Below are 17,537 nucleotides of genomic sequence, written 5' to 3'. Positions count from 1 at the left end.
AGACACCTGGCCATGTCCTGATGAGCTCTGTGACCTTGGCCAAGTCATGTCCCTGTTCTGGACTTTGTGGATGATTTTCCATCTATTCTACCTCTAAAGATCCATGACTTGGGGCAACTTCATGAGTGTTCCTGGCGTACCAGTGGTGCCCAGGAATATGCTCATCTTGGAGAGAAGGCCCAGAACCTGCTTGCGGCCAAAAGGGAAGGCTGCCTGGGGAGAGGGAGCGTTAGAGTCTGGCACAGCTCTGCAGCCAGACCCACATGACTCCTGCTCTGCCCTGGGGAGCAGTGCAGTGAGTGGAGGTGGCCTCACAGAGCAAGGTAACCGAGCTCCAAAGCCTTTGGACAGCGACCACCCACTTCTGCCCCAGCATCTCCAGCTGTAAAATGGGACCAGCAATATCCTCCAAAAGTAACATTCACCCAGCACACAGGTGGCTCCTGATAGGCCTGATACCATAAGGAAGGTGGATAGAAAGAACCTGGAGGTGGGGTCAGAAGAGAGAAGAACATCAAATGGGTGAAGTCCTGGCCTGTGGTCCCTTGGTTGGCCATCCTGGCCCAGGTGATAACCCCACATGTGAGGTGAGGGTTTCCTGACCCATTTCCTCTCTGATCTTGGGAACACCTTTGGATTTTCATGCCTCAGTTTCAAAGCAAATTTGAAAGTTAAATATTTTGAATGTCAATAAAATGACTCCTTTCCATTTGTTTACAGAGATGCTGCAATTTGTCAGCAATCAAGTGGGAGAGTTCCCTGACCTGTTCTCTGAGCAGCTGTGTGGCTCCTTCCCTGGCGGCGGCGGCAGTGGCAACAGCAGCAGCAGTAACGGCGGGGGCAGCAGTGGCGGAGCCGGGGACCCATCAGTGCCACGCTCCTTCAGCCAGGTCCCATTACCTTCCTTCTCTCCCTCGGCCATCTCCCCCCCGGCTCCGGCCCTGCAGGTCAAGGTTTCCCCCACCTCGGTTCTCACTCCTGCAAGGGCAACTCCCGTTCTTCAGCCCCGCCCCCAGCCCCAACCTCAAGCTCAGCTGCAGCAGCAGACCGTAATGATCACCCCAACATTCAGCACCGCTCCCCAGACAAGAATCATCCAGCAGCCTTTGATATACCAGAACGCGGCTACCAGCTTTCAAGGTGATTCAAAAGTCAGATATGATAGTGATGGGTTCTTCAAAAGTTTATGTGCCACTTTGCTGAAGCTTCCAAGGCACATTGTAAATAGTTCTGTCCTCTTTGGGGATGACAGAATCTATGGATTGGATCCTTTCTAAATGAGGTTTTCATAACTGGTAGTCAGAACAGTGGTGTGGGAACAGTTCACATTCTGCCTCTTCAAATGCCTTAATATCTGTCGTGCCTGCTTCAAAGAGGCCAGCAAGCTGATGGACACAGGGCTGTCCTGGCAACTAGGGGTGGAGGCTTAAGTGGAATTAATTTTGAAACTTACCGAGGTATCAGTCAGACCTTGGCACCTGTAGGCTGAGAACTGAGCATACAGCTTTTAATGGAGGTCCGGGTCTCCAAGTGGCAGGCTTCCCACTAGGCCCTCAGTGTGTGTCGAGCGAAGGCGTGACTCTCCCTGTTGTGCTGTGCCCAAGTGCCTTTTCCGCAGATACCCTCTGGTCCTATGGGGAACCGCGGGTGGGATTCGTATTGCTGTGACAGTCCTCCATTGGGCTTTCAGGGTTTAGGGGATGGGGAGGCATCAAGGCCAAAAGCTGAGACAGTCACCCCAAAGTGCACTTGCCGTTCGTTTCCTGGGAGGCAGTGAGGCCCCAGGGAGTGGTTATTCTCGATGTCTGTTAACTCCTTTCTGGGTGCAGTCGTTTGCTGTTAGCTTCCCTCACCCCCACCCCAGCACCCAGAACAATAAAATAATTTGCACTCGTTCCCTCAGAAATTGATGCAGCCCTTCTGGGGTGTTCTCGTTACCTAGACCAGCTTGTAAATGGCTGCGTACGTCTTCTCCAGCAGCAGGTGGGGAGTCGGGGTCATTAGGGGGCACTCCATCCTCCGTCATTGCTGCAGCAACAGTGACAGAATGCGTTCCTCGTCTGTGTGACTGTTTTCTCCTCTTCTCCCAAGTCCTTCAGCCTCAAGTCCAAAGCCTAGTGACATCCTCCCAGGTGCAGCCGGTCACCATCCAGCAGCAGGTGCAGACAGTGCAGGCCCAGCGGGTGCTGACGCAGACGGCCAATGGCACGCTGCAGACCCTCGCCCCGGCCACGGTGCAGACAGTTGCTGCGCCCCAGGTGCAGCAGGTCCCGGTAGGTGGTGCACAAGGACTCAGGGAGGCACTGCTGGGGCTCTCAGCTGGTCTTCGGTTGGAGACGTGGTGTACCTACTAAGAAGGACCCCTGGAGTATGAGGGAGCCCTTACAGGGTGGGCAGGGGTTCCCCCGTGAGCTTGGTGCAGATACCTGGCCGAGGTGCCACCTGAGGATGTGCACTGGCGCTCACATAGGCTCAGCAAGTACAGGTGTATTCTTTACACGGACAGTGGGTACAGAGCTGGAAAGAAATGCGATAAAACATTTTAAAGTCACATATCATAGTAGACACATTTTCTTACAAAGTAATTTATCTTTTCAAAAAAAAAAATCTTGGTTTATGATTTTTGCTTCTTAACCCGGTTCCCGACTTCCCTGAGTTTGCTCAAAATCAGACCTCTCTCCCTGCCTCCACCTGCCCCAAGCCACACCGCTCATTCCCTGCTAGGCCGCTGGCTGCTCTCCTCGAAGCCTTTCAGCCTTAGCACTCAGGACCCTCTTTAGCTGTACTGTTTCTCCCTCTCAACCCAGTAACCAGTATTCAGGCTGTGTCCTCAGTTTCATGAAAATTTTATTTTCTCTTTCTTTCCTGGAGAGCCTATGCAATAAGACGCTAATGCAAAATAGAAAAATAATGCCACCTCCGTCTTCCTTTCTTCCCTCTCTATCCAGGTCCTGGTACAACCTCAGATCATCAAGACAGATTCCCTTGTTTTGACCACACTGAAGACAGATGGCAGCCCTGTCATGGCCGCAGTCCAGAACCCGGCCCTCACTGCCCTCACCACCCCCATCCAGACAGCCGCCCTGCAAGTGCCAGTAAGAGCCACCTTCCCCTGCCCTCCCCCTGCCCTCCCCCTGCCCCCTCCTTTCTGGGAGGTGTTAGGTCTCAGAGATGTTAACAAGGCTTTTGTGCTGAGTACATGCAGAAGCTTTATGGAATATGTCAGTCACATTGCAAATATCACCCCCTTGGTTTTTTTCCCCTTGAGAAGCACCACCAATGCATGTTATGTGGCAGAACAGGGTCTGGAGGAGGAGAGAGGAACAGCAGAGGAGCCCTAGTGCTGGGCAACACCTCTGCACAGGACCGTCACCTCTCAGGTCCCGCTGATGGAGGTTTGACTTCTGAAGGACCCTGACCCACTAGGCAGGGAGGGGCTCCAATGTGAGGGTCATGGAAGGGGGCCCATCCTTCAGGTATAGGGCTTCAGCCACTCAATATCTTTAGCAAGAGAGTCTAACAGAGTAAAAGGTGATCAAAGTTTGAAAGCAAGCTTTACTCATAAAAGCCGGGAACTGGGAACAGCCCAACTGTCCATCCAGAAAGAACATTGATGAAGACAGCTGCACGGGTGACTGCAGACCTGGTGTGCTGAGCAGAGGCTGCCTGTCAGGGAGGAGCTCGTGCCAATGGTTCCACTTAGATGAGGTTCGGGGAGGGCAGAAGTAAGCTGTGGCGACAGAGGCCAGTGGATTATAGAGGAGGAAGGAGCAGGTGTTGCTGGCAAGAGGCATGAGGAAACTTCCTAGGGGGTGGAGATGCTCTGTGTCTTGGTCTGCATTGTCTAAGTTACACCCGTTGTATACGTATGTAAAAATGTGTTCAACTGTATACTTAAAATGTGCGTTTTTTATTATGGACAAATTATTTCTTGGTAACTAATGAAATCAAACAGCTTTTTATTTGTGCATCGGTCATTTGGATATTTGAGGCCATTTCTTGAACAAATAAAACTAAAATTAGTACAAATAGAAACAGAGGAGAAAGCATATTTGACAGGAGTAATGGGGGAAGCCTCTATGGTTGGCCTATTGACTTAATAAAATGGCCCTGATGAGAGTGTCACTGCCACCCGTGAGCTTTCCGATGGCCACATTGTATAAGGAAATGCAGTAAGTTGCTTAGTTGTCGTGTGAGGGGGAAATGTGTCAGCCTCTAGGAAGTAAAGTTCTCCCTGAGGCCAGACGGTGTGGTGCGCTCCACGGGGCTCAGCTCAGGCGGGCAGTGGTTGGACAGCAAAGCAGAGGTCATGGCTTGTTTCTGGGCCCCAGATGCAAGGGTAAGACAACTTTATCTACATTAATCCTTTTGAAGCGTGATTTATGGACAGCGATTCTGAAAGAGGCATAGGAACTGAGGTGCCATGGCTGTGCAGGCATCCTGGGGCTTGACTTAACCCAAAAAGGGTCTCAGACCCCCCATAGCAGTGCCACATGGTGCCACGTGGACAAGCCCCAGGTCTGCGTTGTGAGGGGGCTTTCCTCCGACCAGCCAAGGGGTGATGCTGCCTGTGTCTGTGCCTGTGCTAGACCCTGGTGGGCAGCAGTGGGACCATTCTGACCACAATGCCTGTGATGATGGGGCAAGAGAAGGTGCCCATTAAGCAAGTTCCCGGGGGAGTCAAGCAGCTCGAGCCCCCCAAAGAAGGAGAAAGACGGACAACACACAACATCATTGAGAAGCGGTATCGCTCTTCCATCAATGACAAAATCATCGAGTTGAAGGACCTGGTCATGGGGACAGATGCCAAGGTATGTGCAAGCAAAATGGTGTTTCCTGCCCTGCCTTCTTCCCTCTACCTGTCTTTGCCTCGGGAAGTTAGGAGTCTCCAGGCCCAGGCTGAGTGAATGTAAATTAGTGTTTTCTTACTAAATAAAGCATCTTAGTTTTTCAAGATTAAAAAATATTAACCAGTATAAGTGGCCTGTTGTGGGTTGGGTAAGACAGTGGTCTTCCTACCCTTTGACTCTGCTCTGCAGTGATCATGGACCCCAGAGTCACAGGCAGAGAAACGCCTGCCGCTCCCAGGGGGCCAGGTTCACGATTGTGTGTGCCTTGAAGTCAGCTGGTGGCATTGCTGGCCTGTGTTTAATTGTATTCAGGGTGGCTAGCCATATTTTTACCTGTTAGGGAAGAGAGAAACTGGAACTGGTCTGGGATCAACAGCAATAGAGGAAATTAATTTTTTATATATTTCTGATGCTTCAATGAATGTATCTTGCACATTGGCACATAGATTTTCTTTTTTACCTGTTTCGAGAAAAATTTTCACTTTCCTTTGTAGCCTCCAAATCTGAATATGCCTTTACTTAAGATAACCATCCACCAGTGCTCTGGTTCTTCTGTCATTTGTTTAAAGCTTGTTTGGTGCTGGGATTAACATAGGAAGTAGTCAGATAGCTAAATGTATCAAGTGCCACTGTGTGCCAGGCCGGGGCTCAGCTCCTCCCGCGTGTTATCTCACTGAGCCCTCGCTGTGTGCCTGTGGTCTATGTAGTTATCATTATCCCAGCTTTAAGGAGCTGGAGAACGAGGTTCAGGGATGTCGGGCACCTTGTCCTGACCACAGAGCTGATCGGTGGGGAGCCAGCACCTGAAGCCGGCCCGCCGCGCCGGAGCGCCGCTGTCCCCACGCACGCTGGGCCCCCGCGCCTCACCGCGCAGCCTGCGCTGACGCCGCTGTGCTCTCACCCGTCTCCCCCCCAGATGCACAAGTCCGGCGTTCTGAGGAAGGCCATTGACTACATCAAATACTTGCAGCAGGTCAATCACAAACTGCGCCAGGAGAACATGGTGCTGAAGCTGGCGGGTCAGAAGAACAGTGAGTGTGCTCATTGAGAGGGGGGCTGCCAGACCAGTCACAGGAGGGGGCCTGGGTGGGGCCCCGGGGAGGGCCCGCTGAGGCACAAGGGGTGCCTGCAGGGGAGGGGCAGGAGCGGGGGCTACGTGCCTCTCGCCCAGCCCAGCCCCGGCCCGGGTGGGGCACCGGAAAAACAGACTGTTTGTCAGGTAGGGGTTTCTTTGCAGAGCTCCTGAAGGGCATCAACCTAGGCAGCCTGGTGGACAATGATATGGATATGAAAATCGATGACTTTAATCAGAACGTGCTTCTGATGTCCCCTCCGGCCTCTGACTCGGGGTCCCAGGCCGGCTTCTCCCCATACTCCATCGACTCTGAGCCGGGAAGCCCTCTGTTGGATGAGGCAAAGGTATGAACTTTTGAAATGTTATGACCCCTGGATCTCTTCCATCTCTCCGAAGTTAATGGCAGGGAGGCCACAGACAAGTGCCAGGCATGGTGTTCAGAGGGCCTGGGCTGGGTAGGAGCAGGAACTCGGTGAAATTAGCCAGGTCTTGGAGAATAGAGAGAGAGGAAATTGACTCTGAGCACGGGTGGGGGGCAGTAGGGGCCGTTTAACTGGTTCAGTGTAGTCCCGTGGAACTGGTCTTTGCTGAAGAGGCCCATCAGAGAGGAATGAGGGCCAGATCCAGAGCAAAACACAGCAGCTGTCAGGCGGGCGCGAGGCATTGCTAGAGGCGCCTCATTACTTCCCTTGCCCGTAATGGGCTTGGCAAGACCGCTTTGTGGGGTTCATCACTTGCTTTAGGATGAAGCTGCCTCTGGGCCCTCTTCTGGAAGTGATTACAGTGTGCAATCTAACAAATAACGTTCCAACCAAGGGCCTCTAATGGACCAAGAAAGCCTCCCTGGCAATTGCTGTTTAATGGAATTGGTTAAAAGAGGCTCGAGCCTAATGATCTTCCTGGGAACCTGCGGAGACCACTGAGTCTGCAGTGTGTTTTGATGTTGGCACTTTCTGACTCTAAAGTCACAAAGTTCCCTTCCAATGTGTGTTTTTGGTCAAACTGTTCATAATATCATATACTTAGTTTTACTAAGGAAGCTCTGTTTTTCAGATATTTTATAAATGTGATTCTGTTTGATAACAGAAGGCCATATGACATATACATCAAATTAGCTAGGTACCTCAACATTGTAAGAAATTTTCAAATGATTTTAAATTATTGAAAACGAGTGGCAAGATTTGTACGCACTGGGAGTCGAGAGAGATCTGACCCCAGCCTCCGTCCCTCTCTGGGGCTCCTGGGTGGGCAAGGCCTCTACCTCCAGTTCTCCCCCTGTAAAGTGGGGAGGAAAAAAAAGCCAACATTATGGTTTTAAAGCAGGCAAACTCCTGTACTGAGATCCATGCTGAAGTACGGTCTTTAATCAACTCTATAAAGGCATAATTTATGTGTAATAAAATACACCTATTTTACAGAACCGTACAGTACTGTACATTTATATAGCTATTACTATAACCAAGATACAGAACGTTGGCATCGCCCACGAAAGTCCTTTGTACCCTGTGCAGGTAGTTCATACACGCCTCTCCAGTCTCAGACCGCCGCTCCGCTTTCTGTCACTTGATGAGTCTTGCCTGTTGTGGAATCACGCAGAAGCAGCCGTGCGGCATGCTCTGTGTTGTGATAGAGCTCTGTTGGAACACACAGCTCATCTGCCTTTGGTCTTGGGCACATGTTCTTTTCCAGGTGGCAGGAGGGCGAGTGCCACAGGGTTTGAGAGGCAGTTTCCTCCTGGCTTGACTCCGGTCTGGCTCAGTGGTCTTGAATGTAAACCTCACGATCTGATTCTGAGCTGTATAAAGGTAAAGTGCTGTAGAAACCCTTGCAGCCTTCATTCTAACCTTGTGGTCCTGTGTTGAAGGTCAAAGATGAGCCAGACTCTCCTCCCATAGCACTGGGCATGGTGGACCGCTCGCGAATCCTGCTGTGTTTCCTCACCTTCCTGTGCCTGTCCTTTAACCCCCTGACTGCACTGCTGCAGTGGGGAAGGTCCCACGACTCTGACCAGCACCCGTACTCAGGCTCCGGACGCAGTGTACTGTCATTTGAGTCAGGTGGGTAGAGGGGTCCTTGTGCCAGCCGCATGGGTGGGCTGCTGTGGAGGAGGTGGGCCCTGTGTGGAGACTACTCAGCTTGTCCACCAGGTCCCAGGGCGCTTTGGTGGGGACCCTTGCCCGCTTGCTCTTGGTAGGGGCTGGCATAAGCCACATTTTGGAAGTAACAGAGCAAACCTGAGTTTAATCAGAAGAAGCACGATGAACCAGGAACCCACACTGCTCTGATTCACTGGGTGTGGGGGTGGGGACTGCTTGAAAGAGGATGTAGTGTTTTTGCCTGAGCCCTAAAACCAGTGGCCTACCCCCCTTGGCTAACAAAGATTTTTGTGGCACTTGGCTCCATAGTGACAAGGGTGACAGGGTTCCTATTTAGGTTCTAGAATTGTCTCAAGTTTTTCTATAGGGTGGGTTATTCCTATGCTGAGCACTTAGACATTGTTAGGAAATGAAGCAGTCTTGTTATCCGCCCTTTCTTCTGAAAACGAATTAGTAGGCTCTTTCCTGTCACAATGCTAGGGGTCAGGCAGGTGCCCTGCAGTCCCAGGGCTGCTCCAAGGTGGGGGGGGGGCTTCCTCTCGGTTGACTGAGAGCTGCTCTATAGGTTCTGGGGGCTGGTTTGACTGGATGATGCCGACGCTCCTCTTGTGGCTGGTGAACGGTGTGATTGTCCTGAGCGTCTTTGTGAAGCTGATGGTCCATGGGGAGCCGGTGATCCGGCCACATTCACGCTCCTCAGTCACCTTCTGGAGGCACCGGAAACAGGCGGACTTGGACCTTGCCAGGGTGAGTTCCACGGGTCACCTTTTCTTTCCTCCCCCAGGATCAGCCAATAACTTAGCAAGTTGTATTAAATACCCCAGTGAATCAAGTCCTGTGACAGGTGGCTGCAGGAGAAAGGGGGGGCGGGGTGAGAGGAAGGGGGACCCTGTCCCTAAACTGTCACAGGACAGTGGAGCAGAGGCACCTGTGCATAAATAATTCAATGAACATGAGATGACAGAGGAAGATTAAAAGTGCTGCATGAGTTTGGGGACACAAGAGACATTCTGGCTGAGGGAATCTGGGGCTTGAGCAGAGTGGGCAAGGGCAGGAAGGACCTGCCAGACCAAGTGGAAGGCGTGAATACATGGGGAGTTTGGGGACCGGCAAGTAGATGAGTGTGCCCTGGAGTATAGGGAATGTCAGAGTAGGGCCCAAACAGGAGAGGGCTTTTTTCCCAATTCTTTGGAGAACCAGGAAGATCTCTGAGCAGGAAGATGAGCTGAAAGTTTTCTTTTGAAGTCAACAAAAGAGTTTATAGGGGCAGCTCTGCCCTGAAGGACGAGTTAAACATCCCCACCGGGAGGCACAAGAACCGGAACTCCCCGCCTGCAGCAGCCTAGGTCTGCCGCCGTGCAGGGACCATGGCTCTTGGAATATAGATGGGCTGGGGGCCTACCCCTTGAAGTGGGACATTTCCCTGAGAACAGAATCCTGGGACATATATCCTGGAGGCAGGTTTCGGTCTGTGTTTAAAATGTTCCGGAGGGAGACACAGAAATGCATAGGAACAGGCAGGGGGAGGTGGCAAAGACCTGGAATTGAAAGGCATGTCAAGGAAGATTTGAAACGTAAAATAGAAAGAAACTGATGGTGACATTGGCTCAGATAGGGGAAGCGGAAAGATGTGGGCTCTATCTAAGCCACGGTGTTTGGAAGGGCCATGAGAGGGCCCTATAGCGTGAGAAGCCACCAGGCAGCAGGCCAGGGAGCTGAGGTGGGTCAGGACCAGAGTGCATTGGAAGCTATGTACCTGCGGGGGATGGGGGGTCACTGGGGAGAGTTGGATTGGAGAGTTGGAAGAGGCGAGAGCCAAAGGCTGAGCCTTGGGAACAGCCAACCTTCCAGGCTGGAAGGAGGGGCCATGGGTACGAGGAAGGGCCACCTTCTTTGGAATCTGTAAATACGGGTGCCTCTCCTGGCTAGAAAGATGCCACTGGCACCACAGAGGCTGTCACTCTCAGAGCATTGTCGTCCACTTTCCCCTTGTAGTAATCCGCTTTCCTTCAGTGAGGCAGGAAGATAAACATAGGCTTCATACTCACTGCCTGATGTGGGAAAGGAAGGGAGAGATTTCTTCAAGTTTCCCAGGACAGTAGCCTGAGTCTTTGAATCCCCAGTAATTAGAGAAACAGAAAGAACGCTTTGTTACAGGGCCATAGACGCTCTTGGGCTGGCGGGGTAGTTTGTCTCCGGCTGGTAGAGTAGTTTAGCTGTGTGTTTGCTAAAACTGTTCCTCGGGCTTCTTCAGGCATTAGAATCACAAGGGGGTCCCAACCCCGGAGGTTCTGGTTCAGTAGGTCCGGGAGGGTGGGGGTGAGACATCAAGAATTTGCATTTCTAACAAGATTCCAGGGGCTGATGCTACTGGTCTCCAGGGACCATACTTCGAGCACCTAAAAGGTCACATAAGTTATCATCCAAATCCATGTTATTATCTTAGATATAAAAACTACTGCGGGAAACTAAAGAGTATTTGCTCAAAAACAGGACACAGTTCAATCTTAATTTAGTAAAAAGACTGGGAGGAAATATAGTAAGATGCTAGTAGTCCTTCTTTCTGTGGCATAAGATTATATTACAAGTGATTTCCTTTTTTTGTAGCTTTCTGAATTTTCCCAGGTTTTCTTCAGTGAGCATGTATTACTCCGATAATCTGGAGGATGACGGCAGAGGAAAAATTTTTTATTAAAACAAACAGAAAGGCCACAGCAAGGCCAGTGAACATTACACCTTCTTACTGCTTTCTAGGGGGACTTTGCGGCTGCCGCCGCCAACCTGCAAACCTGCCTGTCAGTGCTGGGCCGGGCCCTGCCCACCTCCCGCCTGGACCTGGCCTGCAGCCTCTCCTGGAACGTGATCCGCTACAGCCTGCAGAAGCTGCGCCTGGTGCGCTGGCTGCTCAAGAAGGTCTTCCAGTGCCGGCGGGCCGCCCCGGCCACCACGGCGGGTTTTGAGGATGAGGCCAAGGCCAGTGCCCGCGATGCCGCCCTGGCCTATCACAGGCTGCACCAGCTGCACATCACAGGTAAGAGGCGCCACCGCTGCCTCTTGCCTCGGGGTGCCCGAGCCATCCCCCCACCCCGGCTTGGTTTGCCAGTTTCCCACCGCATCCAGAGCTGTGGGGGTGGCTCATAACACAGATTTCCTCGGTATCATCTCTGCACCTAGGCTGTGTCCTCGCCACAGCAACCTGCCGTGGTTGCTTGGCAGTGCTTTTTCCTTAGTGGCACTTAAATTAATGGTGAAAATGAAAATTGCTGGCATCTTAGATTCAATGAAACATAATCATTTTATTTCATTCAACGAACTCCTGCTCTGATAGAGGCAGACAGGCCAGCAAGTGGATTACAGTTCAGTGTCGTGGAGGGAGCAGGAGGATCGGGCTTCCGTGGGGGTGGCACTTGTTGGGGAAAGTTTCAGGGAAGGCCTTCTGGAAAGTTGCTTTGCGTGGAAGGATGCGTAGCAACAGCAGGCCGGGCTCTGTGCATGGCACTGACTGAGGGGACAGAGGTACCTAACACATGGTTCCCACACTGTCCTCCACCCTCCCTCCCTGAAAGGAGAAAGCTCAGGGTACCTCCTGGGGAGATGGATACCTAACACCTGTGCAGAATGAAGTCTGGGGGTTGAGGTCTCCCTACTCTGATAGAAGGACCAGGGAGGCAGAGTGGCCCTGTGGGAAGAATGCAGGACTGGGTGGGGCTGGAAGGCCTGGCGTGGCCCCTGTCTGAGCCTTCGACATGTGCCTACCCTGAGGCTCAGCTTTCCCCCTTGGTGAAGTGAGGAGACCACCTGCCCCGGCCGCCTCCCCATCCTGTAGTGAGGACCAAAGCAAGCAACAGGGTGAAAGCCTGAGAGCCTTGGCGGGCCCGCGTACCTTCGTAAGGTCGCTTCAGCCCGCTGTCAGGGTCACCTCGGATGAGCTGGGCAGCCCTTGTATGGGAGGGGGTATAAGCCTTCCCCGCCCATCCAGCTACAAACCCAAGATGTGTCTGGCCATCATTGCTCAGTGTTATGTTATTTCCTCCCTCAGAAGGGTGTGTGGTTCTAGACTGGGGGTCTGTTTAAGTGAAAATAAATTCAGATGAGATGATTTATAATTTTCTCATTACCGCTCTCGCAAGGTTTGGAGACACTGGACTATATTAGTAGAATGCTGCTGCGCTTCGACACCATTTTGGAGAGTGTTACAGTGCACGCCTCTGAGTCCTGCAGGGCCTGTCATTGTAGCCGCTCCTGTTTGTGTGGAGCCGTGCGCCAGGGCCGGCATAGTCCCTTGTCACCTGTGTGATGTGGAAAGGAACACGCAGCTACTAAGTTGCAGGGCCCAGCACCCCATCCAGGACTGTGATCACAGTTCATGTACTTTCTCATGTACAGCGATCCCTCACTTACCGTGGTATTATGTTCTAGACGCCCCCGCAGTAGGTGAAAGTTCACGAAGTAGGAACCTTACATGTATTTTAGTATTTATATATATTTTAAGGCTTTAGAAACCCTCTCCACACACTTACAAACTGTTCCCAGTCCCTTATTAACCTTTCCCACTCCCTTATTAACCTTTTCCACACTTATATAAACACTACGTATGTTCTTAAACATATTCTACACTCTTAAAGCTACGTAACTTGAACAACATACGTATACGGTACCGTGAAATCCCGCGATATAGCGAAAAATCCGTGATAAGTAATTAAATATAATATTTTAAAAAATCCCACGATACAGTGAGGCCACGGTAAGTGAACCGCGATATAGAGGGACTGCTGTAGTTCTATTACTCTGACTGTGCTAGAGAAAGCAGGAAAAGCTTGGCTTGGGTAATCTGTCAACATTAGTGTCTGTTTCTGCCACCACAGGGAAGCTCCCTGCGGGATCTGCCTGCTCAGATGTCCACATGGCTCTGTGTGCCGTGAACCTGGCCGAGTGTGCAGAGGAGAAAATCCCGCCAAGCACGCTGGTGGAGATCCATCTAACTGCCGCCGTGGGGCTCAGGACCCGGTGTGGAGGCAAGCTGGGCTTCCTGGCGGTGAGTCCCTTAGTCCCTTTCTGTAGGTGCTGGCTGCCTAGAGGGGTGCACATTCACCCAGTGGGTCCTTCCACAAGGACTTAGAGCAGTTAAAATAGACCAAAATACACCTGTTGTAGCCCTTACCAGTGTAAGCAGCGCATTTTAACTCCCTGAGATAAGATTCATTTGGTGAGACAGGGTGGCCCATGTTCAAAGGTTAATATGGACTATTCTGTTCTTCAAGTGGTGATAAAAATTCTTGGAATCTTCTAGTTGTGTCTCCTGGTTCATTTATTTGCTTAAAGAGTTACTTATTGGGTACCTTGTGTTGCTCACGGCACTGTGGATCCAGACATAGAACGTGGTGCACATCTGCAGGAAGCCCAGCTCAGACCCAGGGTGGGAGCTGTGGCCATCAGGAGCCTCCGGGGCGCCTGGCGCAGAGGCCACCTTGGGAGTTCGCAGGGGTGATTCACAAGCTCTGTCGCCGGCTGGTTCACAGGCTTCTCGCACTGCAGCAGAGACGGGCATGTTTTATCCAGTGCCTGCTTTGGGGTAGGCCGCCGAGCACATCAGCTGCGTTCCTCCCGTCTCAGTAATGGTACTAAGGAGCTGAGAGTGAGCCGGAACTGCCTGTTGTGACTGTGATGTTCCCTGAAGTGTATTGCAACAGTCTAGGTGACAGAGGCCATGTCTCAACCCTGTCTCCATGACCCTCGATAACAGTCATTTAGCACACCTTACTGCGTCCCTGCTGTGGGCCAGGCACTTCTCGGAGTGGAAGTACAGCAGTGGACAGGACATTTGCCCTGTCCTCGGGGAGCATACAGTCTGGCAGGGAGTCCAGACAAGGAGCAGGCCTTCAGGATGGTAGGGTGAGTGTGAGGTGGGGCAGATCTGACTGCCCAGTGAGCACATGGGGAGGCCTGACCCAGTCCTAGGGCAAGTTGGGGGGCTTTTGGGGCGAGGTGAGCCTAGGCTGAGAGCAGGGGGCATTGGCCAGGGTGTTCTTCTGTTCCATTCGATTGTCCTGGTGCTCGGTGCTGATGTCCTCATACTTGTGACTTCTCTGCCCCCAGAGGGTATGCCGAAGACATTAATTTTATTGAAATACAATGTACATTCAGAAAAATGCACATGTTTCCAGCTTGATGAATTTTTACAAAGCGAACTCACCCATGTAACAACCAAATAGATCAAGAAGTAGAATGTTCCCAACACCCACAGAAACCTCCTGTGGGCTTTCTCCGCTCACCCTGTCCCCTACAAAGGTAGCCATTATTCTGAATTCTGTTGCCATAGTTTAATCTGTCTGTTGTCTGTTGTTCTTGTGAACGGTTTATTGAAGTACAGTGTGCTTGGAGAGAAGTAACAAACCATAGGGACACAGGTTAGTAACTTCGCAGAGAACACACCCGTATAGCCAGCACTCAGAGCAAGAAACAGCACAACCAAGATCCCAGAAGCCTCCCGGGGGCCCCTCGCAGTCAGCAAACTGCCCCTCCCCCCAGGTTCTCCAACCAAAGTGGCCAGCACCCTAACCGCCATGGCTGTGTAGCCTCTACCGAAACTACAGGAGAGTCATAGGGTATGTCCTGTGTGTGTCTGGGTGCTTTTGCTTGGTGTCACGTGTACTGTCATTCATGCTGTGTAGTTGCTTAATAGTATTCCGCTGCGGGACTAGACTTGTAGATGGACTTCTGCCTAGCCTCCTGCTTTTGGTTAGTGTGCATGAATAGTGAGGGAGTGCCTGGTTCGTCTCTCGGCGAATACATGACCGCATTTCTAGGGATGGCGTTGCTGGGCCAGAGGTTCAGCTTTAGTAAACGCTGCCTGACTGTTTCCCAGTGTGGTTGTCCTGACTTCCACTCCACGAGCAGTGCAGGAGTTCCCGTTGTCCTGCGTCCTCACTTCACACATGATGGTGTCAATTTTGGTGTTTTAGCCCTTTTGGTATCTTCTTGTCGGTTTTATTTGCATTTCCCAGGTGATTAATGATGTCAAGCACCTTTTCGCTGGCCATTTGGATGGTTTGTTGGCTATTTGGGAAATCCCTAGCCAAGCCTTTTTTTATATGGGGAGTCTTGTCTTTTTATGGATCCGAGGAGGTCTTTGCAAGCTGGCTGTAGCCCTTCGTTGGCTATGTGCATTGCATGTCTTCTCCCACTCTGTGGCCTGCCTGTCCTCTCCCTTAATGGTGTCGATTGATGAGCATAATTTCTTAATGTTCATGAACTCCAAGTTATTAGTCTTTTCCTTTACAGGTAGACATTTTATGTCCTGTTTAATAAATCTTTGTCCCACCTCAAAGTCCTGAATATAGTCTCCTGTGTTATGTGCTTTATTTTATACTTGCACACAGAGGCCCACAATCCACCCGGAACTGATTTTTGTGAGTTGGAGGTAGGGGTGCAAGATCTGCTCTTTTTTCCACATGGATATGTCCCTGCCCCTGATCTGTCCTCCTGTTATCCCTTTGTGTCCTGCTGAGCCTTCCCTACTTGCTCCTCCAGGACCACCCACTGGGTGGGTAATATACAGCCGGTCAGGAAATTGCCCGTGCCCATCTGGGAGGGAAGTGCTGCAGTCACTGGTTTCTGGGAAGGTCATTTCTCCCCTGCCCTTTCAATAGTCTCGTTATGCTACTCCCGTGATCACTGCCAGTCTGTAGAGAATTACAGGATGACTTTTTGTGCAGGCCTGAATTTGCCTGACTTGTTTTCCTGTGGCTCATTGTTGGGGAGGAGGGGTTGTGCCTGTCGTACACAGTTTGTGTGCCTTTATGGGAGGCTATTGGGTTAGATGCGTCCCACTCGTTCACAGCCCGGCGTCGCCACGCCTGTGCTGTCAGGGCTTAGCATTAAACGATGTTCTTAGATCAGATTCGGAAAAGATAAAATAAAATGACCGTCCTTTCCCACTGCACCGAGGCCCCTTTTTCCTAAGCAAGTGTCCATGAACAGCAAGCGGGTCTGCTTCTGGACGCTCTGGCCTGTCGCAGTGCCCTCACGTCACACACCCACAGTGGCCAAGTCTTTGTATGTGTCTTGATATCTGGAAATGTCAGTCCTCTCTGGCTTTAGTGACTAGGGTCTGCTCTTCACCCTCCCATATAAATTTTGAGATCATCTCATCATCCCCAAATTTCCACTGGGGTTTCCATCGTTCTTTTTGCTAAGACGCAGCTGTCCTTCAAAGGGAATTAGAGAGCCCGTTCGTGGGAGACATGTGTGTGGCAGCTGAGGATCAGGAAAATGGTTCCCTTGAAACTGTCCCTGCCCGTGAGCTCCCTCCCCCACCACCAAAAATATTTGGTATGCCTAACTAGCAGTGAACAGTTTGATGTGTCTCTCCTCAGAATTTTCTTTTCTTCTTTTTAAAGACTTATCTATTTATTTTTAGAGAGGAAGAAAAATAGAGAGAGAAACATCAATCTGACATCAGTGTGTGGTTGCCTCTCGCACACCCCCAGCTGGAGGACCTGGCCCACAACCCAGGCCTGTGCCCTGACTGGGAATCAAACTGGCGACCGCTTGATTCACAGGCTGGTGCTCAATCCACTGACCCACAGCAGCCAAGGGCTGTGTTATAATTTATTTATCATGATCATACCAGAAACCCTGTTTTGCCACTTGCTTTTTTGAAACTAACAGTAAGTCTTGGGCCTCTTTCTTCGTCACCTCATTATTCTGCAGAGGTACATGGTACCGTAGGCATATGTTTGTACCATTGTTGATTGAGCCAGTTCTGCTGATGAACGTCACAAGCAGTGTTGCAGGGAGCATCCTTCACCCACTTTGGGTTAAACCTCTAGAAAGTGGTGATGCTGGGTCAAAGGGTATAAACATCAGAACATGAGTGATATTGACATTTGGCCATTTTCAGTAAGGTGGAAAAAGGAGAGGACCTGACCTCTAGGAGAGTAACTGCCTCTTTTGCCTGCTCACTCTTCTTGAGAAGGGAAAGGGTAAGAGACCCAGACAGTACTTTCTAAAAGAGGAAGAAGCTCTGAATTCAGCTCTTTAGCTACCAAATGAGTCAGGCTTTGGGGCATGCAGGGGCCTCTGAAAATGGGTTCGGCCCGAGCTTCCCTGTCTTTCTCTGCCTTTCTCGGTTCCTGGCACCTTTGTGTCGCAATTTTTCATGGTTTGTCTGGACTGAAAGAAATACCTAACAGCTCTGTTTCTTAGGTAGGTACAAATAATAGATATTTATGTCTTAACAATTTAGTAGCTACTGAAAAATAATACACAGAATTGAAAGGAGAAATGTTTTATGATTAACTCTGATTACTTCTAACGGGGTACATGTGCCTGTTGGGCGCCACCCCCTTCATTCTTTGTCCCACATCGATTTTCACACAGCACTTTGATTTTATTACAGTAACCCCCAAAAACTCAGCTTCACAAAGATGTGGGATCATCCAAAGGAAGGTTGTGCAATCTCTCATTGAGACTGAACTCCCTCCGTCAGGTAGTTCACACGGTGTCCAACGGATG

The 17,537-nt window shown here is 50.9% G+C and overlaps 1 protein-coding gene across 1 annotated transcript in view; it reads left to right on the top strand.

The window, feature by feature from the left end:
- Positions 1-17,537, top strand: part of SREBF2 (sterol regulatory element binding transcription factor 2) — a 53,767-nt gene that overhangs the window by 22,972 nt on the left and 13,258 nt on the right. The window contains exons 2-11 of the mRNA XM_090272339.1: positions 721-1,140; positions 2,092-2,273; positions 2,949-3,095; positions 4,590-4,811; positions 5,767-5,881; positions 6,088-6,269; positions 7,790-7,982; positions 8,587-8,768; positions 10,776-11,052; positions 12,887-13,056. Coding sequence (XP_090128465.1) covers positions 721-1,140; positions 2,092-2,273; positions 2,949-3,095; positions 4,590-4,811; positions 5,767-5,881; positions 6,088-6,269; positions 7,790-7,982; positions 8,587-8,768; positions 10,776-11,052; positions 12,887-13,056 — 2,090 coding nt within the window. The remainder of the gene's footprint in view (positions 1-720; positions 1,141-2,091; positions 2,274-2,948; positions 3,096-4,589; positions 4,812-5,766; positions 5,882-6,087; positions 6,270-7,789; positions 7,983-8,586; positions 8,769-10,775; positions 11,053-12,886; positions 13,057-17,537) is intronic.

Source organism: Furipterus horrens, unplaced genomic scaffold (genome assembly GCF_987537825.1).
Source record: "Furipterus horrens unplaced genomic scaffold, mFurHor1.1.pri manual_scaffold_4, whole genome shotgun sequence".
Lineage (NCBI taxonomy): Eukaryota > Metazoa > Chordata > Mammalia > Chiroptera > Furipteridae > Furipterus > Furipterus horrens.
This window is presented reverse-complemented; position numbering and strand designations above follow the sequence as displayed.